The sequence below is a fragment of the Amphiprion ocellaris genome, chromosome 23 (genome assembly GCF_022539595.1).
Source record: "Amphiprion ocellaris isolate individual 3 ecotype Okinawa chromosome 23, ASM2253959v1, whole genome shotgun sequence".
Lineage (NCBI taxonomy): Eukaryota > Metazoa > Chordata > Actinopteri > Pomacentridae > Amphiprion > Amphiprion ocellaris.
Window position 1 is genome coordinate 24,522,486 of NC_072788.1, and position 25,190 is coordinate 24,547,675.

The 25,190-nt window shown below is 39.6% G+C and overlaps 2 protein-coding genes across 4 annotated transcripts; one reads left to right on the forward strand and one right to left on the reverse strand.

Moving 5' to 3' along the window:
• The first annotated feature begins 3,910 nt into the window (after positions 1–3,910).
• On the forward strand, positions 3,911–18,332 carry tlr2 (toll-like receptor 2). Of its 3 annotated transcripts, none has more exons than XM_055007491.1 (12): positions 3,911–4,045; positions 7,087–7,425; positions 8,570–8,726; positions 8,810–8,959; positions 9,992–10,198; positions 10,285–10,407; positions 11,707–11,857; positions 12,705–12,869; positions 12,959–13,138; positions 13,214–13,354; positions 13,699–14,207; positions 15,913–18,332. In XM_055007491.1, the coding sequence occupies exons 2-12, from the start codon at positions 7,137–7,139 to the stop codon at positions 16,316–16,318; spliced, it is 2,478 nt and encodes an 825-aa protein (XP_054863466.1). In that variant the 5' UTR covers positions 3,911–4,045; positions 7,087–7,136; the 3' UTR covers positions 16,319–18,332. The 3 variants fall into 3 exon arrangements, with proteins under 3 accessions (XP_054863466.1, XP_054863468.1, XP_054863467.1); XM_055007493.1 differs by having other exon boundaries at positions 13,897–14,207; XM_055007492.1 differs by lacking the exon at positions 3,911–4,045 and adding an exon at positions 4,158–4,285.
• Positions 18,333–19,361: 1,029 nt separating this feature from the next.
• LOC111586856 (serine protease FAM111A-like) lies at positions 19,362–24,955 on the reverse strand. The gene is made up of 5 exons (XM_023296684.3): positions 23,202–24,955; positions 22,959–23,089; positions 21,153–21,231; positions 20,758–20,946; positions 19,362–20,655 (listed from the first exon to the last, which is right to left on the reverse strand). The coding sequence occupies exons 4-5, from the start codon at positions 20,944–20,946 to the stop codon at positions 19,483–19,485; spliced, it is 1,362 nt and encodes a 453-aa protein (XP_023152452.2). The 5' UTR covers positions 21,153–21,231; positions 22,959–23,089; positions 23,202–24,955; the 3' UTR covers positions 19,362–19,482.
• Positions 24,956–25,190: the final 235 nt, after the last annotated feature.

Here is a 25,190-nt window from a genome sequence, read left to right on the forward strand (position 1 = left end):
GCCATCGTGTCACAGGATCTAACTCCTCTTGAGGTCACGCTAACAGAACTGGGGAGCTTTTCGCTGTGTCATCATGAAAGTGCAAATCAGGTAAGTGCTTTCTGCAGCGCCCCCTGGTGCGTGGACACCGTCGTCTACACTTCTATTAAACAAGCTGCTTTTTAACTGAAACCAACTCCTGACTCCTCTTATGTCCAATCTAAATCAAAAAATGAGCCAAGAGGCAGAGCTGAGGCAACCTTGGACTGTCCCATGGCTGTCGGTCAAGGAAGCCACACTCTTAATTATGCATAAGTTTAAATTTAAATGGACAACGTACATACAGCGGTCATGAATGGGGGGAAATTAGCCATAAAGACCATTTTTAAATCAGGCTGTGAAGAGGTTTATTTCTGCAGGAAAGTTGGGCATTTTGGGGATTGGCTCACTTTTGGAGGCGACCTCTAGTGGACATACGAGGAACTGCAGTTTGTGGAGTTACGGCATTGCATGAAACCTCCCATCAATGCCTCCAAGCAGACCTCCTCAGGTCCAGCTGATTCTGTATCTACAAGAACTTTAGTATATTTAATGAAGCAATGCAAAGATTTACCATCATAATATGAATATTTTCTGAGTTAGAGGCCTTTGAAATACATAGAGGTGGGTGGAAATGTCACTTTTTCCATCATTCTTGAGCCTCAGAACTTCAGTGCAGCAGAGAGACACATGACATTTAGGAGGAAAAACACATCTGAGTTCTGGTGGAAACTGACACCAGATCAGTTTTACATCCATCCAGGTGTCACAGTCTAAACACTGAATCTGGTTTCTGTTAATGTTTTCTATAACCAACGGTGAGCATCAGTATTATGGGATGTATCCTAGTCTGAACAGTTTAACGTCTATGACATAGAGTCCTAGAAACAATTATTGGATGTGTTTTCTTTTTCAGTTGGGCCGATAATGCAAAAAATGTCAAAAATGTCTCCGAATTTGTTCAAAATGAGCCAGAATTTATCCAAAATGTCTCCTAATGTGTCCATAATGGCAAAAAAAAAAAGTCAAAATGTATAAATTAGCTGCAAAAAGTCAAAAATGGCTGAAATTAGCCAAATTTTCTCTAAATGTCTTACAGTTTGTTCAAAATTACAAATGAACTTGGTCAAAAATCTGCCCAAAATTGTCCAAAATGTCACATAATTCATGCAAAATTACAAAACACATTGTCCATAATTTGTACAAAATTACAAAAAAGTCCAAAATATGTTATAATTTTCCCAAAATTACCAAAAATATGTTTAAAAAATTTACAAATTAAATGTCAGAAAGTGAAAAATGGTCCAAAATTAGCCAATTTTTTTCTAAATGTTTCACCATTTGTCCAGAATTACAAATGAAGTTGGTCAAAAATGAGCCACAAATTGTCACAATCTAAAGACTAATTCATGTTTTTTGTTCATTTTCTCTATAACCATATTTAAGCATCAGTATTATGGGATGTATCCTAGTGTGAACAGTTTAATGTCTATGACATAGAGTTATAGAAACAATTATCGTTACCCTGGATGAGTTTCTGTTTTCTGAAAATTCACCAGAGAAAACTTAAAACGTGCCTTTTGGGTCAACTTTAAGGCTCATATTAGCATGTTGGTAGGTGGTTGGTGCCTCATTTAGGACTTATTTTGGTTATTTTGTACAAATCATGAGCAAATTTATTTATAATTTTGGACAGATTAAGTGACATTTGGGACATTTTTAGGTTCTTTTTGGAATTTGTTTTAAAATTTTGACCAAATTTAGGCTCATTCTGAATTTTTGGGGGTAATTTTGGACAAATTTCAGCTTCTTTTTCACCAATTATGTTTAGAATTCTGGACAAACTGTGAGACAATTACACAAAATTTGGCAAATTTTCTTAATTTGTACATTTTCAACACATTGTTTTGGTGATTTGGGGTAAATTATAAGACACTTTGGAAAGTTTTTCGCTCATTTTGGACTCTTTTTTCATTTTGTACAAATTATGGACAAACTGTAAGACATTTAGAGAAAATCTGGCTAATTTTGGACCACTTTTGAGAACTTGTGTTAATAGATCATTTAATAAACACTTATCTGCATGTTTGTTCCAGTTTACGCATGGTAAAAATTACAAAGATTTGGTGAAAAATCTCTTAAATTGTGGGCTGATGCACCCAAATGAGAAAGTGCAGCCAATGTAAAGAGTTTAGAGTCTGTAAACCTGAAAATCAATGCAGCATCTTTAGCTTCACTTTGAAAAAGCTTCTATTTGCTCTGGATTATTTATGAGGTTTTCTTCATGATATATTATCCAACCCAGTCTGTGACCCAGATATTCACAATAGCTGTCAAAAAAACAAGATGGGTGCAGCTTTGTATAAGATAACAGAAGATTTAATGTATCACACTCTGCATTTTAAATGCTCCTAACGGACCTAAAGTTACAAGTAACTCAGAAACTACAAGGTGGGACGCCATTGAGACACCGAACAAAGCGGTGAAAGTGATACGAAGATGGTGCAACCCAAAACTGCTGGTGATTACAGCTATCTGAGACAGAATATCTGCACACATGAGGTACAAACTAACTGAACAAAGACAAAAACTTGGCTGAAATAACAAACATCTCATCATTTCATCTACTTGTTTTTGTTATTTTGAAGTTTACCATGTTGGTGTTCAGATGGTATTTTAGAAACAATTTTCACACCAAACTGCTACTTTAACAAGCTGCCATGCACCGACTTCAAGTCTGTATTTTAATACACTGTGGGCACATTTATTAGGAAAGTGAGTATCTTGACCTTATCGACATTTTCATGCATGTTTTCCAACTCAGTGCTATATAAACTTGAGTGTTCGTTGGATTTACGTATTTTCAGGTGATGTTTATTTTGGTAATGAGGGAGGTTGTGGCCTTAAGTGATCAACACTATATCAAGGTGTGCATAATTATTAGGCAGCTTCTTTACCTCAGTCAAATTTGACATAAAAAGAGATTCAACAGACTCTAAAAAGTCAAAAATGCAGCACTCTCGAAGTAGGTAAGCTATTGAGGCATCATCACTGAACAATCCAACATTTTGTTGCAAATAGTCAACAGGTTCATGAGAAACATGGAAGAAAAAAGATGCAAATTAACTGCTAAAGATTTGAGAAGAATTATTTGTAAATTTTGAGTTGTTTGCTTGTTGTTCTTACGCCAATAAATGAATGTAAACAAGTGAGATGGGAAATTTTTAAGTTTTCATTTAGTTGCCTAATAATCGTGCTCATATAGATGTTCTTGTGATAAAGCCATAATTCACGATTCCTTCGTTGAACATTCAGGTTTGAGGTTTATCGACATTTTGGATTTATTGAGAACACTGTATTTCTTCAAAAATAAAACAAAACCTCAGGAAAACAACTTGCCTACTAAGTGTGTACGTAGTGTATTCTGCATACCAACACTGTAACAGAGATGCTCTAAACATAATATTAACTGATTTATGTCAACCATCCAGTTTATCGGCCTTTATTATTCGTAGCACTTTCCTTGATTTCTCAACAGAGTTATTTTTCATTTTAAAAAGTTCACCGGACACGACTTTAAGCCAGTTAGAGTGTTGGTTTGACGCAGACAGGAAGCCATTGTGGTTACAGTCCTGTACACATAGCAACAGCAACCACCTGCAAAAAAAATGTCTCTATATATAAAAAATGTGGATGCTCAACTTGATGAAATTTAAAAAGACCAATACTTAACAAACTCAGCTTCTGTCACGAATGAGTCACTTTCTTAAAAGTACCAGTGTCAGTGCAGTAAAATTAGTTCATGAGATGTAAAAATTAGTCTTTTTCCAGTTTTACAGGCTTCCTCCTTTATTTACATGCTCACTACTTCCTTTCACGCTTGCTTCACACACAAGTCCTCACTTCCTCCCTGCGAAGTCATAAAATCCCCTCAACTCAGTCTTCATCACTGTAAATAGATTTTTATTCTTCTCTCTAATCAGGGATCAGCTCTGCAAAGACAACAACAGCAGCAATCAACAATCAGGTCCTAACAGGATCCTCCAACCAAGCATGAAACTTGCTGCTGCTGGGCCTCAAACTTTGACTCAAAGTTGTTCAGTTGTGATTTTCACGTTTTACAACAGCGGCCAGTTCAGCCGTCACAAACACGTAAACGCCTAAAAAAGGGAAGCGCTTGAGCAAATGAGGGCCATAAAACAATGTAGGATCCCAAAGTGACTATTAGATGATGTTGCATCAACCTGAAGAGACTCTCCAGCAACAGGTAAGTACTTTGATGTTGCCGTAGCTCTAATTTTTCCGATTTCTTTAGAAAATAGGATGGTAAAAGTATTCATTTCAAGTTCAACACTGGAGTAGAAAGTAGTTGTTGGTTTTTCTGGCCGTGGAAACTCATGTCTACTTACACTACTGTTCAAAAGTTTGGGTCACACAGAAAATTTCATGTTTTCTGTGAAAACTCCCACTTTTATCCATGTGCTAACATAACTGCACAAGGGTTTTCTAATCATCAATTAGCCTTTCAACACCATTAGCTAACACAATGTAGCATTAGAACACAGGAGTGATGGTTGCTGGAAATGTTCCTTTGTACTCCTATGGAGATATTCCATTAAAAATCAGCTGTTTCCAGCTACAATAGTCATTTACCACATTAACAATGTCTACACTGGATTTATCATTCATTTAATGTTATCTTCATTGAAAAAAATGCTTTTCTTTCAAAAATAAGGACATTTCTAAGTGACAAACTTTAAAACAGTAGTGTATTTAAGCAAACTTTTGATCTGGAAACCAATGAAATGAGCTCTGAATGCTGCAGAATACAATGACGTCATCGTAGTGTTGCAGTCAAGACCCCTGAAACTGACACTGAGTCATGATAAAGACCGGGCCACTTGTGCTCCTTAATCTTGAAATAAACTTGCAGTATGAGTAAAACTTGGCTCTTTTCCGAAAGTTGTATTGAGACCGAGTACCTTCAACTTTGTGGCAACCGTTTAGAGGTGTATATACCTGTCAAAGCTTCACCAGTGTCCTTATTTCACTTATTCATTTCACTTAAGGACAGAGATTTAGACCGACATTCAAACAGCTGAGTGTCACTAAAGGTCACCATAACATCTTTTTTAAACTTGCCGGAGGATTTAAATCCCAGAACAGTAAATACAGGTCCTCAAAGCAGGGCAGCTTTGAGTGCAACAAAACAACGACACTGGATGTCTGGATGTCACTTCCTCTTCTGTACAGAGGATGTTTGTTGTGTTTGCCTGGATGGTGAATTTGATGTTGCTGATGGCGATGTTAGTGAGGATAAGACTGCAGCTGGACGAGGACATCGACAGAACCAATCAGTGTTGAGAACTGCAGTTTTTCAGATCTAATCGGTACCTGCAAGTTCCTGCAGTTGAAAAATGCCTATAGTTGAACTCCTTAGTATACACAGCCACACTGATAGGACAACGTCTGAAGCTGGTTACCAAAAACTTGGAGGAACTACGATCTGCTCAGAATAATCTAAAAAATGAGTTCCCATTGGAAACTTCATGTCTTGTCAAGTCAGAACAACAATTCTGGACATAACTGCCAAACTGTGGACGTCACAGGAGCAAGGACAAAAGTAAAGTTTGCTTTTGATTAATTCAAGTAATTCAAAACTGGATCAGCTCTCAATAAATGCAAGAATTCCAAGGTGACAAGTAAACTATTTGTGCTTAAATACAAACAAAAATGTTAGAATATATTGAAATTTCAGGCTCCAAAAAGTAGAAACTCAACAAAATTCAACCCACCTGTTGTCACTGATGCACAAGTTAGAAAACCTGTGATCACTGAAACCAACCTGAGTCCACCTGTGGTTTCCAATCAGTCTAACTGCATAAACATGGTCCTAAAATGAGCTGTGAGCATCAGGACTCTCTCAGTTTAGGACTTATGGACTGTGTCTGTGTTGTCATCATGGCTCCACATTGAAAAGAACTGAACAGAGGAAACAAAAAGTGAAAGGTCAACTAAACATCAGTGAACCACAGTGTCAGCAGTAATCAGGAGGAATAGAAGGAGTCATAGTACCACTAATCATGGCTGCAGGTATACACTGGACAAAATGCTCCTATCAAAACAAGAAAAAAAACTTATTTCAAGGAACTTTTACCTTGAAATAAATGAAAAAATCTGCCAATAGAACAAGTGAAAAATGGCTTGGTAAGATTTCTTGAAATAAGATATGATATTTAGAATATTGAGATCTTAAAATTAGCTGGGAAAACTTTTTTTTAAGCTGTATTTTACCAGGATTGTCAAGCTTAGGTGTCTTAAAATAAGCCAGACATGCTTAAAAAAATAGCAGTTTTTCACTCAAAAACAGATTTTTGCTTTCATGTAACCTCCTAATTTGAGATGTATCAACCCTCCTGTTGTCCTCATTTACAAGCATCATAAAATATTGTTTCCTTGTCTGAAAAAAATCCAAAAAATCTGCAAAAAAATTCCCCAAATTTCTGAAAATTTGCAAAACCTTCAGGAAGAAAATTCCAATAATTCCTTAAAAGTTTTTTTTTTAAAATCCCTCAAATTTGGCAAGAAAATTCTTGTAAATATTTTCAAAAAATGAGTAAAAATCTTCCAAAAGATCCTAAAAATATCTAGTTTTATATCGAGTCGAAATATCGAGTTTTTGCGGTGTAGAAGGAGTCATAGTACCACTAATCAGGGCTGTAATTATGGCCATTAAACATGATGTCATTACACATGAAGAGCTGTCAGAGAACAGCGTTACATCTTATTGACTGATCTGGAGGAGCTCCAAAGAGAGTTTCACATGTAGCTGTTGGGTTTGATTGTTTCAGAGAGAAAATAGTGTAAAGAGATGATGTGACACCGAAAGAGCTATGATGAGAAGAAAGTATTGAAAAGATTAGAGTCGAAGTAACGGAAGGTTGCTTCCTGCTGTTTAATTTAGAAGTAATGACTGTAAAGTGTTGAACCATTTCACTGAAACATCGAAGACTTCCTCTTTTATCAAATCCCATTTCTTCCCTGCATTTCTTTCACTTCTGCTTTCAGTCTCGGTGTCTTCTGAATGCCGTCGTCCATCCACCTCCACTTCCTGCAGTATGAGACGTCCGACCAGCTGCCAGCTCGCCCTCCTCCTCCTCTTCCTGAACCTCTGCCGGGGTCAGGGGTCGGACTCGGGCGACGGGAGGTCGGACTCGGGCGACGGGAGGTCGTCCTGCCATCGCTGCGACTCGCATCTCTCCTGCAACTGTTCCCACGGCGGATTCACCCACATTCCTGTGGTAACGGACCGAGCGCTGACCATCGACCTCTCCTGCAACGCCATCGCCACGGTGATGGATGACGACCTGATGGGCCACACGCGACTCAGGGCTCTTGATCTCCATGGTAACACTGATGGGATTTGTGGGTTGTTACAGCAGCACGGAAAGATCGAGATCTTGTATTTGATTCCCAATCGGGTCCCACCAGGTAGCTTGTAAAGGAGCACCATGACAGAGACTTGTATGAGGCTTAATGACGTCATATTAAAGTAACCTTGATCATATTTAACCCTTTGAGAGAAATTCTGACTGATTTTGGATAATTTTCCAGTCATTTTAGACTATTTTCTGAGCAAATTCTTAGATCATTTCTGACAACTTTTGTGTAATTCTGGACAAATTTTCTACAATTGTGGATCATTTTCCAGTCATTTTAGACAAATTCTGAATCATTTTGGATGATTTTTATTAATTTGAGAGAAATTTTGACAGTTTTTTAGTCATTTTACAGTCATTTTACACTATTTTTGTGTCATTCTCAACAAATTTACATTGTTTTAGATCATTTCTGAAAAATTTTGTTGTAATTGTGGATCATTTTTAAGTAATTTTGGACACTTTTTGGATCATTTTTGAAGCATCTTGGAAATAAGTCCAATTCACTTTCTTAGTTTTTGAGAAAACTGGGAGGATTTTTGTCATTTTTGACAACTTTTGTGTAAATCTGGAACAATTTTATGCAATTTTGGCTCATTTTCAAGTCATTTTAGATCAATTTTGAGTCATTTTGGATGATTTTGAAAGCATCTTGGACAAATTTAGTGTAATTCTGTATCATTTTTAATCATTTCAGAGAAACTTTTGATAATTTTCCAGTCATTTTAGACTATTTTCATGTCATTCTGAGCAAATTTTCATTGTTTTAGATCATTTATGGACATTTTTCTGTAATTCTGGATCATTTTCAAGTCACTTTGGATAATTTTGGAACATTATCAAGTCATTTAAGATAATTTTTGAAGCATCTTGGACAAGAAGTCTGACCCACAGTTTTTGAGAAAAATGGGTTCAAAGTTTAGTGTTTTTCAGATTGGTCTGACATTTCACTGTAACGCTATATTTGGGTCTTGGGTTAGACCACTCTGCCACTAAAATCTAGACCATAAAATATTACAAAAATTATTTATTTGGATTTAGATGTTTTGTGGATTAGACCACTCTGCTTCTAACAAAGTTTCGTCATAACTTTAGATGTTGCTGTCACCCAGGTAACGGATTAGCTGCCATCCAGCCGTCGGCCTTCGACTCTCTCTGGAGTCTGGAGGAACTGGATCTGTCTGACAACCAGCTGGCTGCCCTCAACTACCGGTGGTTCAGAAAGCTAGAAGCTCTGCAGCAGCTCAACCTGCTCAGCAACCCGTACAGGTGAGGAGCTCAGGTGACCTCCACGTTACTGCTGCAAATGTGCCGTCCAGGTGTGTGTTTTAGCACAGCTTCTTCTCCTGCAGCTGCCTGGGTTCTCCGCCGCTGTTCCAGGGACTCATCCAGCTGAGGAGGCTGGCGTTCGGAGGTCCAGCTCTGGAGGAGCTGAGGAGGGGAGATCTGTCCGGAGTCACCCAGCTGGAGGAGCTCACCGTCCACGCCAACAACCTGACCAGGTCTGAGAGGGGCGCTGGGGGTTTAGCTCGGAAAGGGCCACCATGACAAAGCCTCATGTGATGCTTAATGAAGTCAGACGCAGACCTCTTTTTGATGAAAAACGTTTTTTGTCTTTTTTTCTCATTTTGTGTCATTTTTTTCTTGTTTTTGCAGTTTAGTATCTCTTTTATTGCCATTTTGTGTATCTTTGTGTCAGTTTTTTGTCTTATTTCTGTCACTTTGTCTTGGTTTTTCCCATTTCGTGTCTAATTTTCTTTCTCGTTTGTCATTTTGTGTAATTTTGTCTAGCTTTTTGGTATTTTGTGTCTCATTTGGGTCGTTTGTCTCCACATATTTATCTATATCCATGTTTCCTCTCAGACTTTTCCTCTCTACTCTACTCATAAGCTATAGAAAGATGTTTCACTGTGCTGGATGTATCTTCCAACATCTCGCTCCTCTGTTCACTGCTTCTGTCTTGGTTTTTTTGTCATTTTGTGTTTAATTTGGCTTGTTTTTTGTCTCATTTCTGTCACTTTGTCTTGGTTTTGCCGTTTCATGTTGTTTTTCTGCCTAGTTTTTGTCATTTTGTGTCTAATTTTGTGTCTAGTTTGTCATTTTGTGTCATTGTTTTGTCTAGTTGTTGGTATTTTGTGTCTCATTTGAGTCGTTTTGTCTCCACATATTTAACTATCTCCATGTTTGCTCTCCAGACACTCTGCTCATCATCTGTAGAAAGACGTTTTACCATGCTGAATGGATCTTGTAAATTTATGTAATTTTTTGTGTGTTGTTTTCATTACATTTGTCTAAAATTAACCAAACAGACTCAAAATTGCCTAAAATTATTTGAAACTAGTTCAAATTGACTAAAAATGTGCTTAAAATGGACAATTTGAGTCATTTGGGGCATTTTTTAGTATTCACTTTTGTCTTTTAGCGTTAGAAGCTTCTTAATTACGACTAGTACAACAGGTTAACACGATAAATCTACTGAAAACAAGGAGGAAACTTTGCAATGTGTAATTCTACCCTCACTTCTGTTTCTGCAGATATGAGTCGGGCACTTTAGCCGACATTTGGCCGCTGGGTCGTGTCACTTTGAGCCTCCATGGTCCGTTCTTGACAAACATGCCGGTGGCCTCGGCTGTGCTGGGGGACGTTTCGTACCCCGAGACGCCCATCACTCTGGAGGACCTCCATCTGATCGGGAACTGGTCCGTTCAGCCCCTCAGAGAGTCGGCCAGGAAGAGGATCAGGTCCGGTCACAAGCTCTTTTTTTCTCCTGCTTTTGCTGTGACACAGAAAAACCAACCAGTCACTGTTCTGTGGTGTCCCCACACAGGCATTTGTCTTTCCGTAACCTGTCTGTGTCCGACGAGGCCGTTGTCAGCCTCCTGGTGGTGGTCGATGGAGTTCCAATCACCTATCTTTCCGTGGATGGTATTACACTGACGGGTGAGGGCAGGTGGGTAGCCAACATGTTCTTCTGTGTTTGCTTGTATAGCTATAGTATAGATGGGTGGCCCAATCCTTTCAACACATTCTGACCACAGGAAATGCCCCTGTAGAACCTTTTTTAAGGCAGAAGAAGCAGCACTTCCTGGGACTGGATAGAGAGGGTCCCCGGTTTATGATGTCCTAGAACTAGCTGGCAAGCTGAGTGGATGAATACATCATCAAGCAGCGCTATAACAGGGCTTCGTTTACATTCTCCGGTTGTACGCCACCTTGGATTGTGCTACATTCACTAACTTTTTTGCCCTTCAATTATGGCTCCCAAGCGTAAGTCTGACTCTTCTGATGGCCTTTTAGAAGAAAAGGAAAGCCATGGAACTGAAATTAGATATAATAAAATGCTTTTAACATGACTTTTCCAAAGAACTGATCGATATCTGGATGCACATAATGGCTTTGTTTACATTTTCGCCGGAGTTCCGACTTGCGGCGAAAATCAACTTAAGTCGATCTGTGGGCACAGAAATGTGACGTAAGTCAAGAACCCCCTGTACTAAACTTGGAGATAGCAAAATCGTTTTTTATTGTTTTATTGTGTGTCCTCACCCAATTGCGTCAACAATGTGAAGATCACCACATGAATCAAAGATGCGGAGTTGCATCCCGGACATCAAACCTGTCGGATCTTACAGCGCAGTGGAAAGGCTTAAAGGGCCGATTAGTGGGTCGATGTTGGCAACCCCGATGCCTGACCTGAGTTCCTGCAGTGAAAACCCTACACGACTGTTCAAGTGTGGGATCACTTAGAAATGTCCTTATTGTTAAAGAAAAACATTTTTTTTTCAATGTAGATAACATTAATTGAATCAGACATCCAGTCTAGACATTGTTAATGTGGTAAATGACTATTGTAGCTGGAAACAGCTGATTTTTAATGGAATATCTCCATAGGGGTACAGAAGAACATTTCCAGCAACCATCACTCCTGTGTTCTAATGCTACATTGTGTTAGCTAATGGTGTTTAAAGGCTAATTGATGATTAGAAAACCCTTGTGCAATTATGTTAGCACATGAATAAAAGTGTGAGTTTTCATGGAAAACATGAAATTTTCTGTGTGACCCCAAACTTTTGAATGGTGGTATCAGTAGACATGACACCAACAATACCTTACATTGACAGTTTTTTTGTAATTTCATGACTTTTTTCCTTTTTCTGTGGTAAAGTTTGAACTGCAATGCGCCACATAGTGGGATCAGTCTTACCAAACGGGTTGTTTGAATTGCTTTTCCTTTCTCGGTTGGCGGCAGGTGGGAGAAGGCCAGCTATACCGATCAAAGAAGCATCGACGAGTTCTTCGCCCAAGACGTCGTGGTACTGGACGTCTTCAAGTTTTTCTCTCTTCTGGACTTGAAGTTTTTGCTGCAATACCTGAGGAGAGTGTCCGTCATAAACTCCAAGGTGAAAAACACAACAACAATAGCATGGTGTCAGTCATAGACCAAGCAGGAAGTCCTAACATGCAAAGACTGCATTTCAAATTGGCAGTTTTTATTACATTTTTCTTCACTGTGGTTAATTTTTGACTCCAATAGAAAGTCCTGCATCTCTATGGAAATAGAACAATGTCAAAGAAGATGAATAAACTGTCTTCTGTGCAGTGTAATGAAAAATTTTAATTTCTTCAATGTAAAAAACCAAAACCAACACTGGAAAATGTTGAGGTTCTACCTACAAAAGATATTGAACTACTTACATTTTTGCAACCTTAGATCTTTCTCTCTGCTGCTGTTTTTTTCTGGATAAATTTTGAGTAATTTTGAATATAAATTATTGGCACAAACACTATATATTTGTGTAATTTTCCAATGAGACGTGTATAATGATGTTATTTTGAGAAAATCTTACAATTTTTTGCTAAGATTTTGGTTGATTTTCCTGACAATACCCACGATGGTGTGTTATAGAAAAGGCCACCATGGAAACTGCCATTAACGTCCCATTCTGGGCATAACTCCAAAGATCAATAAAGCCCATTTTTAGTTGCTACATGGCAGAAATGTTGACCACATGGATCCTCGAGTTGGGTTTTAACATGATGACTGTGACTTTGCTGTATTTTCATTTACTTGTATTCATTTACACTGCCATATTGTACTTTTCCTAACTTTATTTGGCCTCACTGCCTGACTTCCTGTTTTTATGATGCCTTCTGCTTCTGCTTCTGCTTTGCCCGCCAAACCCAAAGCACTCTCTTAAGGTCCCGTTGAAGTAAAGTTATCATTATCATTCTGACTTTTCCCTTCAGGTGTTCGTGATGCCCTGCATCACATCCAAACTGCTGGTGAACCTGCAGTACCTGGACCTGTCCGACAACCTGCTGACCGACCTGACGCTGGTGGAGACGCTGTGCGGCGACCACGAAACGCTGAAGGAGCTCCGAGTTCTGAACATCAGTGGAAACCCTCTGAAGGTGAATGCATGAAACTTACAGTAAAATTTGTGTAATCCGGAAGAACGTTTTTTTTCTGAAGACAACATGTCTGCCACTTCTTTGTCCAGTCTTTGTCCACGGTGAGCCGGCTGGTCACGAAGCTCTCCAAGCTGACCCACCTGGACGTCAGCAGGACCGGCTACATCTCAATGCCCCCTAGCTGCCCTTGGCCCTCCACCCTGCGACACCTCAACATCTCTGGGGCCAAGCTCACCACCACCACTCCCTGTCTACCCGCCACCCTGGAGGTATGGGGACTGAACCACAAAGCGCGAATCCTAACGCCGATGCAGGACTGTCATCTTGTGCTTCATCATATACAGGTGTTGGACCTGAGCAACAACAATCTGAGAGGCTTCACTCAGCATCTGCCAGTGCTCCGAGAGCTCCACCTCTCTGGGAACAAGTTTCTGAGTTTACCGCCTGGGCAGCTCTTCCCCAATCTGCAAACACTGACGATACACGTAAGACTCCTACCTACCTCCAGTCCTCTTTGTTGTAGATTGTCGTGGCATTTTTACAAATATCGTCTCTTTTTATTGGCTAATTCTTGATGAATTAAGGTCTGACACATCCTCCTCTCTCTGAAATGTCTCTCTGTGATCATCACTGAAAAAAAACTGCTATTCTTTCAAAAATAAGGACATTTCAAAGTGACCCCAAACTTTTGAACAGTAGTATATCTGTTCCAAATATCGGTTATTGGCCTTTCTCGATCACCAAAGATTGGCATCGGCCCTGAAAAACCCATATCAGTCAATCCCCACTTTCCAGTGTGGCACCTGTTGTCTATTTTTTTTTTTTACAGTCAAACACCCTGAACATGTTCGGCCGCTTAGACCTCCAGTCATTCAGGCGACTCGAGAGCCTCCAGGCGGGTCAAAACCAGTTTGTCTGCTCCTGTGACTTCGTCAATTTCCTCCAGTCTGCGCTTAAAGGACACGAAGGCATCCATTTAACAGACGGTGAGGACAACTATGTCTGCGACTCTCCTCTCTACCTGCAGGGGGAACCGGTGGGTCGAGTCCACCTTTCCATTGTCACTTGCCACCGGGTTCTGTTTGTGTCTGTGAGCTGTGGGCTGGTGCTGGTTGTTGGGGTCCTGCTGGGTGTCTTCTTGTGGCGCCTCCATGCCTTCTGGTACCTGAAGATGACCTGGGCCTGGCTGAAGGCCAAGCACAGCTCCCGGTGCCGGCAGAGGCACAGAGTCATCGAGGGTTCGGAAGCGTTGCTGTCATTTGACGCTTTCGTTTCCTATAGTGAGAGAGATGCCGGCTGGGTGGAAAACTTCTTGGTGCCTGAGCTGGAGGAGCCGAGGTGAGTATGTCCGGTGTTTCCTCAGAAGCATTGCTCTGCTAGCCGGGAAATCTAACACACTCAGTAGACCTTTGTACGGTGGCCGAGAGGTGCAAACCAAATTTACATAATGCAAAACACTTTTACAACCTCCAAGACAAATTTACAAGCGACAAAACACTTTTACAAGTTCGAAAACACTTTTACAAGTCCGAAAACACTTTTACAAGTACGAAAACACTTTTACAAAGCCAAATGTAACCGGAAAGGGAATGTCCCAACTCCGGGGCTGAAGCGGAAGTGACGACGAGGAGCGGCTAATGCACTCTGTCGGTCTGATCTGCGCCATTTAAACACTCTAAAGACCGTCCACACGAAAAACAAAACCGCGTCAATCGGTTACATTTGGATTTGTGAAAGTGTTTTGTCGAAATCCAAAAACACTTTTACAAATCCAAATGTAACCGGAAAGGGAATGTCCCAACTCAGGGCTTGAAGCGGAAGTGACGACGAGGAGCGGCTAATGCAACGGACAACGAGCGGGTGATGTTTTGCCCGTTTTGTGGGGAACATATAAACCGATTGACGCGGTTTTGTTTTTCGTGTGGTCGGTCTTTAGAGTGTTTAAATGGCGCAGATCAGACCAACAGAGTGCATTAGCCGCTCCTCGTCGTCACTTCCGGTTCAATCCTGGAGTTGGGATATTCCCTTTCCGGTTACATTTGGCTTTGTAAAAGTGTTTTCGGACTTGTAAAAGTGTTTTCGGACTTGTAAAAGTGTTTTCGAACTTGTAAAAGTGTTTTGTCGCTTGTAAATTTGTCTTGGAGGTTGTAAAAGTGTTTTGCATTATGTAAAAGTGGTTTTAGATTTGTAAAAGTGTTTTTGGACTTGTAAAAGTGTTTTGTCGCTTGTAAATTTGTCTTGGAGGTTGTAAAAGTGTTTTGCATTATGTAAATTTGGTTTGCACCTCTCGGCCACCGTACCTTTGGGTTTGACCAAAAGCTGAGCCATGCACCAAAGAGCATGATCCACTTTTTGGCTCGTGACTCATTAACCCTTAAGCTTCGATTACCATCCTTTCACAGGAAGTTGTAGAGTCTTCGGACGTGTTGTCATTCTCAAATTATGCTACTTTCTAGTCCACTTATAGATCGACATCTACCTATTCCCTCGTAGCGTAGCCGCCACAAGGATGTAATCAAGATGAACTTCACTGGCGTTTGGTGTGCTGATTTTAGAGCCACAGGACACACTGTACATGATAAAATATCGGTAGCAGTGATGTGACAAAGGAGAAGATGTGTCACTCTTGTTGAAGAAAATTACCCATAATCCTCATGAGAAGTTTGCTGTAGTGGGGTCTTCTAATTAGTATTCCGGCATACATCAACACAATACCAGAACATTTACAGAGGTGACGGCATGCAAATACAGAAGGTAATGGTGGTCGGTTTAAAAATCATTGCTAATCAATGACAGATGATCAGAAGATAAGGGCTTTTTCAGACAATTATTAATGACACAAGGTGATGGAATCAAGAGTTCTGGTAGACAACACGAGGTAAGAAAGTTGTGCCTGACAGTAGGTGAGGGAATAAAGGAGTGACACTAGGAGTAGGGGGTGTCTTGTAGCAAAAAGTTGTGTTATGTACTTCATTACTCTCTTACCAAGTTCCTCCTCAGAGATTGAGAATCTTGACCTGTCTTCTTGTTAATACCCCGACAGCGAGTCTGACTCCGGGGATCCCAGAACCTTGCGGTCGTTGACGCTGTGCCTCCACAAGCGGGACTTCCTTCCTGGACACTGGATCGTGGACAACATCATGAGCGCCATGGAGCGCAGCCGGCGGACCGTCTTCATCCTCTCCGAGAATTTCGTGCAGTCCGACTGGTGCCGCTACGAGCTCGACTTCTCCCACTTCTGGCTTTTCGACGGGCACGCCGGCGGAGAGGCGGCCATCTTGGTCCTGCTGGAGCCGCTGTCCAAGGACGACGTCCCCAAACGCTTCTACAAACTGCGCAAGCTCATGAGCTCCACCACCTACCTGGAGTGGCCTCGGGAGGAGGAGCGAAGGCCGGAGTTCTGGAGGAGCCTCCGCAAAGCTCTAAGAGGAGGTGATGAGGACGACTGATGAGAAGGAAAGGAAAGAGGAAGAAAAATTAGAGACAGAAAGACAGGAAGAAGAAGCAGTGAGGTGGGAAAGATATCAATACTTTGAAAAATGGGAGGGAAAAAAGTGTCTCCCTTTCAACTAAACATTGCTTTGATTTCTAAAATACTTCACTCATTACTCTAAAGCTGTCAAACTATGGCACAATTAACCCATTAGCCGCCACAGGATACTATTCAGACAACTATCCCTGGATGTCTTGGATGGTGAAGAACTTTTAACCAACTGTCACAGAACACCGTCACAGCTGGAAACAGTAAATGGGTCATTCCAGAATTGGAGGACATTTGGGCTTCAAAATTTTTGCAAAATAAACTTTGTCTTTTACAACTTTCTGCTCGATATTCATCAATAATAGGTAATAAACTATCAAAGGCTTGATTGGCTCAGCTTATACATCAATGGTAGCATTTTTATTCCATGTTTTCTGTGTTGTTTGCTAACCCTAATCACAGTAACAGGATTGCTAATCCATGCTAATGTGATCTTTTTCTCAGCAGTAGAAGCTAGATATTTAGCTGCTGTTACTGCTGACCAAGAGGACAAACTGACTGATGGAAAACAGTCCAAAGAATTAGTCTGATCCTGATAATATGAGGTAGAGGGAGACATTCAATCAAGGCTGACAATGTTATGAAAATATGAAAAATAGAAGAGAGGACATAGCTTTGCTCTAACCATTCTTCAGGAAAACTGCTTGATGATGTAAACGATGAAAACAAGACATAAAATGATAAAAACAAGACATTAAATGACAAAAACAAGACAGAGAACAACAAAAATGAAACACAAAACGCAAAAACAAGACATAAAATGATAAAAACAAGACACAAAATGACAAAAATGAAACATGAAATGACAAACGAGACACAAAACAACAAAACAAGACACAAAATAACTAAAACACCAAATACGAGATAAAAAATGACAAAAATGAGACACAAAATGACAATAACAAGACATAAAACAACAAAAACAAGACACAAAATACCTAAAACAACAAATTCGAGACACAAAACGACAAAAATGAGACACAAAATGACAATAACAAGATACAAATAGACAAAAATGAAACACAAAACAACTAAAACGACAAAAATGAGGCACAAAACGACAAAAACAAGACAAAATACCTAAAACAACAAATTCGAGACACAAAACGATAAAAATGAGACACAAAATGACAATAACAAGACACAAATAGACAAAAATGAGACACAAAACAACTAAAACAACAAAAATGAGGCACAAAACGACAAATACGAGACACAAAACGACAAAAACAAGACACAAAATGACAAAAATGAGACATGAAATGACAAAAACGTGACAGAAAACGACAAAAAATAGACACAAAATAACAAAAACGGCAGCAGGGTTGCGTGCATGTTGTGGGACACATGTTCCATCCATCATAATTATTATTTAAAATATTATGTTGATTAAAAAAATGCTCCACAATTACAAGAGATATCATGAAAAAAATTAAAACTGAAAAAAGGAGATTTAAATGTGATTTTAACTGTTTTATTTGATATTTAGTTTGGTCATCGGGGGGGTGGGACAAGAGAAAAATGACATTTTAGGAGGAACTCCAGACTTATTTGGTATTTTTAAAAATATTTTTAAACATTCTTCAGTCTCAGGACAAGAACATTTACACAACAACTGCATGTTTTAGTATTTTCTACATGGATTATTTTAAAATTTGATGGGTGGGATGTAAAATATCATGAAATCGTTGTATACTACGTTAAAAAAACTGTTTGCAGTGATTACATTTAGTGACAAATCAAAAAGTCTGTTTGCAGGTAAACTGCAGAACAAAAGGAGAAAAGAAATGTGGAGACAAATTAAATGTAGAAGTCATCTGATTTCTTTAACATGTGAAGTCATCACTTTTCTTTTTGCAGTGTTGGATACTGTTGATAACAGGGTTTTTTCAGTTTTGTGAAATAAATCAAAGAAAATCAACCATTTTGATTTTTCTTGTTTCACAATTTCAGTCGTTTTACCTTTTGTCATTTTGAGCAAAAGACATTTCTGAGTTCTCGCTACTTCTTGCTGCGGTTCTGTTGTTTTGTCTCTGTTCATGAAGGTTGTTTCTCGCTGATAGTTTGGTGAAATGGCCACTTGGGGGAGCTGTTGGTTTATCATTGAGGCTTCAGCACCTGCGTGAAAGCAGCAGCAGTGAAGGCGGACTTTTTTTGTGTGTGTGTGTGAGATTTTGGGCAAATTTCTCGTTTAGCGAAAGCGTAACTTTTTCATTTTTTTGAATTGGATGATCCATCAAACAGTTTTCTATAGTTTATACAAATTGTTTTTTATCATAAGGAGTTATTATTTACAGCAGCAAAACTGCAGCTAAAACCATGCATGCCATCAAATTAAGTATCAAACAGTGCAGTGAGACAAGAAGAAGAGAATAAAGGCAAGGAACCTGCAGTAAAAGTGAGTTTTAATATAATACCAGGATATTTCCAGCAGCAGCAGATGGTTCTGATTCCAGTGCATCCAGAACACAACATTGGTGCTATAAAAGCAACAACAAACATTCACACTGGTGGTTATAGTGGCAGAAGCTGAGCATGAAAACAAAACATACAAGTTCTCCTAAAATACAAAGCTGGTGAGTTTCAGAGAAAAAAAAATCTAATGTACATCAGTGTGATTATTTGGAGTAAAATGATTTTATGAAGTACAACATTTTGGTTTGGCTTTGGACCAAATTTACTCAGGAGTCCTGGTGGTACTTTAGCTTCCTCTGTTTCTGTTGTTTGGTTTTGTTTTTGGCCCTTAAGACCATTTTTAAATTTAATTTGAGGAATAAAATTAAACAATAACAAAGCTCAAAAACACCTGATTAGAAAAGTGAAGCTTCCATGCAAAAGTTATTACAGAAGACCCAACAACTTCCACAGGAACTCAGAACGCAAAATCAAAAAAGGTGACAAAACTCAATTACAGTGATGGTTGTAATTGTAGAAGCTGAACACAAAAGAGTAAAAAACACCTCTAATGCACTAGATGGTTTGGGTGTTTGGAGTAAAATGATTTCATGAAGCAGAAAATGATCAGCCAGATGTGGTTTGACATTTTCATTGAGGAGCTTCTGATCTGGTTGGCTAGTTGGTTTCCATTTTCTCCTCAGCATTCAGTTCCTCAATGATCTGTTCTAGGTGTGAGTTTCCAATTGCATTCTCCTGAATTCTCTCCAGCAGCTCCTTGTTTCCACTCTTCTTCACTTTGCTCACAAAGTTCTCAAATATAGTCAGCAGAGGTAGTGCAAACTCAATCACACTCTCTGTCTCTTTTGGAAACCCATAGGCGTATCCTGCAGTGTGCAAACCAAAAACTCTGCACTTAACATCAAACACTGGGGAGCCAGAAGCTCCGTGATACATGAAAGTGTTGTAGGTCACGACTTTATCTGCTTTGCTTCCTCCCATAATTATGCTTCCAATGTGCTGTTTTTGGATCACGCCAATGATTGACTGGACAATGAACAGTGTGTTTTTGTAGGGATGTAAATGTTTGTCCACAGCCTCCTCTCTCTTCTCTATTGGAATGATACATGTAGGATCCATTTTTTTCACTGCTCCTGCTGGGTGACCAATCAGACAGGCTTCACCATTGACAGGTGGAGGACCAAATTTACTCAGGAGCCCTGGTGGTACTTCAGCTTCCTCTGTTTCTGCTGCTTGGTTGTGTTTTTGGCCCTTAGGGTTGAGCTCCAGAATGGCGTAATCTAGCTCCAAGTCTAAGTCAATGAACATCTTCTCTGCGGCAAAGGTGTCATAATTAGTGAATGGCTCAGGTTCATCATAGTTAAACAGGGCATAAACTTTTGTATCCTCCTGCAGCTTCTTTTCTTTAACACAATCCTTAAATAAATGTGCATTAGTCAGGATCAACCTGTCAAACAGCACAAAGCCTGTTCCCTGGCAAACATCGCTAACGATGACTTTACAAACTGATTTGCCCAGTTTGAGCAGCTTCTTGACTCTGTGAACTTCACTGAAAGAAAGTTGGATCTTTCCAAAGTTCTCCTTCTTCAGCTCCAGCAGCTTCCGAAAGGAATTGCCATCGAACTCACTCAGCATCCGTTTAATCCAACCGTAACTCTCGTCAGTGTTGTCGGTGCTGCCGGTTCCACTCGTCTTCTTCTCCTCAGTCCTTGTAAGTTTTTCTTTTAGTTTTTTTATTGTATTCCGGAAACGAGATGGACCACGGAAAATGCACAACATTTTCTCATCTTTATTTGCTAATTTCTCTATGAACTGATGGGAGTGTCGACCCTGATGGAAATCAGAGCGAGAAAATTAATGTAACTTGATCCCATTATGAAATAAAAAAAATAAAAACAAAACACATTTCATGCACTATATCAGTGTACTGACCTTTGAATCAATATTGTCCTCCTCTTTTTTTCCCTTCTCCTTCGCATTTTCCACTTCCTCTTCCTCCTCCTTTACCTCCACCTCCTCTTCCATCTCCTTTACCTCCTCCACTTCCACTTCCTCTTCCTCATGCTGTTTTTCCACTTCCTCCTGCCTTTCCTCCTCTTTCACCTGACCGGGTGCAGCCATCTGTAAAGCAAGAAGAACTGAGATTTCAAGTTTTGTGCACGATTTTTGTTTCTTGAAGGCACAATCTCAGATTTTGTTTTAATAGCGCCTCATAAACTTTTGCCTTTACACAAAGCTAGACACTATCTAGAAGTTGAAGGTTTGTGCTGCTGTTGTCCTGCACTACCACATATTGTAATCTCCATAACATCACTTCATGAGCTCACCTGAGATGATGTATATCTGCTATACAAAGTTTCCAGGGTCTTAATTCAGTCCTTTGGCAGTTGTAGCTTCCAGACTTCACTAGAAGAAGAAGAAGCCTTGATTAGTCTTGAATACATTATACAGCATTGCAAAATGTTCCTTTCCCATATCCCAGCTGGAGTCTGCACACTAGGATTTAAATAGTACGTCTCATTTTGCCTCTTTCACTCCATCACACTCTATTGAAGCATCTGAACTTCTATGGTCAGGTCCCTCCACATCTGTCTCACTCCCCTCAGTTCAGACCAGCTTTTCTACCTCTGCTGCTGTGAAGTTGCCCCACAGCATGATGCTGCCACCACCGTGCCTCATTGTTAGGATGCCGTTTGCAGGTGATGAGTTCTGCTCCAAGAGTTTATATGAGATCAGATAATCTTCGTCCTGACGCTCTCAGGGTCTTTAGATGCAGCTGAACAAACTCCAGAGTGACTGTAATGTGTTTTTACTCTGAGAGGTTTCCTCTGGCTGCTCTACCCTACAGACCTGATTGATGGAGAGCTGAAGAAACTGTCATCCTTCCATCTCTGCATTGTGTCATGCTTTCTCTTAGACATCGGAGATGTGCAGATGTTGGAAGAAAACGTCCGTTGACACTGTTACTTTTATAATTTATTATATAAAAAGACAGCATCTGATCAGGCACCATGGTCTGAGGAGACTTCAAGCCAATACGGAAATCCCACAGAATAACAGTATGCACTCACTTATATAGGTTCATGTATGGGGAACATAACATATGGCTTCGTTCAATGATAGGCCCCACTTCACTGTGCAAAGTTACCAGGCACAGAAGCCTCTTCAACATAAACATTCCCAGAACCAAAGCAGAAAAACATACATCTCATGTCAGAGACTACCTGTTTATGTAGGGAAAAAGGAAACATATGTTTTCCCACAAATTGCTGGTCAGATACTACAACAGGCCAAACAGATTCCATTCTACTAACTTAGTAACACATGTCTCAGATCAGAGACTACAAGAGCATTTCTGAATCTGTGGTGTATTTATCTTTAGAGTGGCTGTATTTTATTCCTATTTTGCTATGTTTGGGTCGTTTCCTGGCTGTAACCACCAGGCAGCGCTGTTCTTTCCAACCATTCTCTCTGCCTGCTGCTCTGTGTCTACGTGGACAAATGGACGGCCACTTCCTGTAACTTTTCGGATGAGCATAATTCTTTGAGCTTTGTTCTGAAACACACAAGAAATTCTGTGTCTTAATGTATTTGCCTGAGTGAAAATTAAGTTTAGATGAGCTTTATGTAATAAAAAATGTAAAAAGTAAAACATTCCCTACACTATCAGTGTTCTGACCTTTGAAACATCATCATGCTCCTTTTCCTCCTCTTTCACCTCACTGGGTGCAGCCATCTGCAAAATCTCTGTCACCGTGGTGTGTTCATGAGTAGAGATCCTGTATTTCATTCCTATTTTGTCCTGTAGTATCTGACCAGATAACGGTCAGATAGCGACAACAGACGTTTTCTTCAACATCTGAACATCCTTGATGTCCGATAAACAGCTATGTTTGGGACGTTTCCTGTCCATGTGGGAGAGAAGACGGTAACAGAGAAACTGTTTTTCTAAAGACACAACTGTTTCTGTTTTACATTGAAGATAGAACTTTTCTGAACTACAGTTACAAACACACATATCAGAAGTTTTCTATCCTGGCAAAGGTTAGATTCAAACCCAACTCACTGCTGCTTTCAAATGGTTTGAAATTAAGTCAGAAATCAGGTGTTTGTCCAAAGTTAAAAGAATTTACCTGTTGGTTGTGAAGGAACTTGTGAGGTTCAGGTCGCCGTAGTGATGAGTGGAGAGAAGAAAATCGACTTCAGTTCTTCTTTGCAGCCTTGAGCAAATTTAATCCTTTGGTTGGCAAACAGAGCGTGAATCCTTAAATTTAGAGAGAAAGCTTGAAGATGTGCATCATCAGCCTCACAGATAGTATTTAGCTCTACAGTCAGCAGCAGTGATAAAGAGCAGTGATCTCCTGATCTGTGCTTACCCTTCAGAAATACCACATCTCTACCGGTACCGCCTTCAATCCCCCTGCTTGTTTCCCCAGGAAAGCAAAGAAAGGAAATGCCTTCCTCCAGTGACATAAACACGTTGTGTTAAAACGTGTCAGACCTCGTGGGATCAAATAGAGATGAACCCTCCGAACGCCAAACCTGCCCATTAACTACTCATCCATGATGAACTTCACTGAACAAAAGCATAAATAATGTTATATTTCATCCAAATCACTTTGTTCTAAACGTGTCATTAAAAATTTGTCAAAAAGATCAAAAGAAAATCCATCAGTGATCAAGTCTATCTTCTGTTTGTGTGTGTGGATGAACATTTTTTACCTTAAAACTAAATGTATAAACCATAACCGCACAGGAAGAACTCTGAAACAATGTAGTTAAGACCACAGACCTCCAAAGTCTCATCAGAAATCTTCTTCATACTCTACCAGTCCAAGATCATTAATTTGTTTTGTTTCTTTTCAGTCTGCTGCAGTGCATTATAAATCATTGCATACAATTTAAATCTTCAATTCTGGTTATATCACTGTTTATTTTTGCTTTGTTCCTTTTTAGTTCACTAATGTGTTTTAATAATCTTATCCCATTTACATCTTACATTCTGGTCTCATCACCTTTTTTTCCCACTAGTTTAAGCTTTCCCCATTGAAGTTTCCCAAATATTACTTTAACCAGAACCAGCGTCCCCACAATGCTTGGTCACAAATGTTAAAACTAGGCTGCTTAAACCAGACTCGAGTAGAAACAAGAACAAAACTGAAAATATGACGTGTAAACTGGGTTCATCCACACTGAACAATCCTGTGTAAACTACAACTCAACTGAAACCAAACAAGACAACAAAGTCTCTCTCGGCAGTCGTGAGTTGAAATCAAGGGAAAGATGAGCTAAGCAGAAATGAAACAGGGAAAACCCAATAGTCGTGGAAGGAGAGGATTGGGTGATTTTTTTAAGAAAGGGAGAAGGTCAAACTTTTGATATGATTGCATTATGCACCCCCCAGACATGAATAAATTCAGACATAAAGATGATAGAAATATCCTGATTGGGTTTGAAGATGGATGGGTTGTGGCTTTTCAGGACGGAAGAGGAGTGTTTAGAAGTCTGCAGAAGTACATAAGATGATGTAACGCGTTGTGTGTCATGTGCTCATGTTTGTTCTTACAGCCTCTGACTGTTTGAAGACTCGTCTTTTGAGAGCCTATTTTCCAAAGATATTTGATCCAGAGGTGATTTTTTTGACTGCATGTTTGACAAAGCTGCCTGACCATCACTGGCCTTTAGGCGGCAGACTGAATCACAACACCCGACCGACACAAACATTCGTTGTTAGCTTAACCTCTCATCGGGCTTTGACTGGTTAGCTAGCCTAGTTAGCGCGGTGCATTGGTATTTAAATATGAACTGGTATGCAACAATTTCTAAGGTGCATGGTCCATGTTACACTGTGCAAAAATTGTATTTAAAAGTACTTTAAAAGTAGAAAATAAAAATGCACTCACCAAACGGGGTCTCTGAGTTTCTTCAGGGTCTGCTGATAAAAGTCACAGTTATGTTGAAAAGAACACTTTACAAAAACAAGCCAACAGAAAGTAAAACTGTGTGGGGAAAATGTACTGCTGCTCCACCGATAACTAATGAACTGCTTTACTTTTATGATTTGTATGATTTTAAATGTGCCATGCCAAGCAGAACATCTCTACTTCTAGCCGTGGTTCTGCTGTTTCCATAGAGGTTCAGGAGGTCGTTTTTCATTTTTTGTAACAATTTATTATTTCACTTTCTCCATTTTATTATTATTTTTTCTCTGTTTTTCTCTGTAAAATCTTGTATTGTCAGATATAAACAAGGCAGGAGAGTAATGTGAAGCTGATACGCAATTAAAAGAAATCATTTAGTTTGAGAAATTCACCTTTTGGCAGGATTCATATTAGTACAAGTGAAAAATCCAAGTCATATATGCA

What these genes read in the sequence shown, in the direction of transcription:
- tlr2 (XM_055007491.1), top strand. Translation starts at nt 7,137, where the DNA reads ATGAGACGTCCGACCAGCTGCCAGCTCGCCCTCCTCCTCCTCTTCCTG. An exon ending in CTGCTCAGCAACCCGTACAG is followed by an intron (nt 8,727 to 8,809) that starts GTGAGGAGCTCA and finishes CTTCTCCTGCAG; the next exon opens with CTGCCTGGGTTCTCCGCCGC. An exon ending in CCTGAGCTGGAGGAGCCGAG is followed by an intron (nt 14,208 to 15,912) that starts GTGAGTATGTCC and finishes ATACCCCGACAG; the next exon opens with CGAGTCTGACTCCGGGGATC.
- LOC111586856 (XM_023296684.3), bottom strand. Translation starts at nt 20,946, where the DNA reads ATGGCTGCACCCGGTCAGGTGAAAGAGGAGGAAAGGCAGGAGGAAGTG. An exon ending in AGGACAATATTGATTCAAAG is followed by an intron (nt 20,656 to 20,757) that starts GTCAGTACACTG and finishes GATTTCCATCAG; the next exon opens with GGTCGACACTCCCATCAGTT.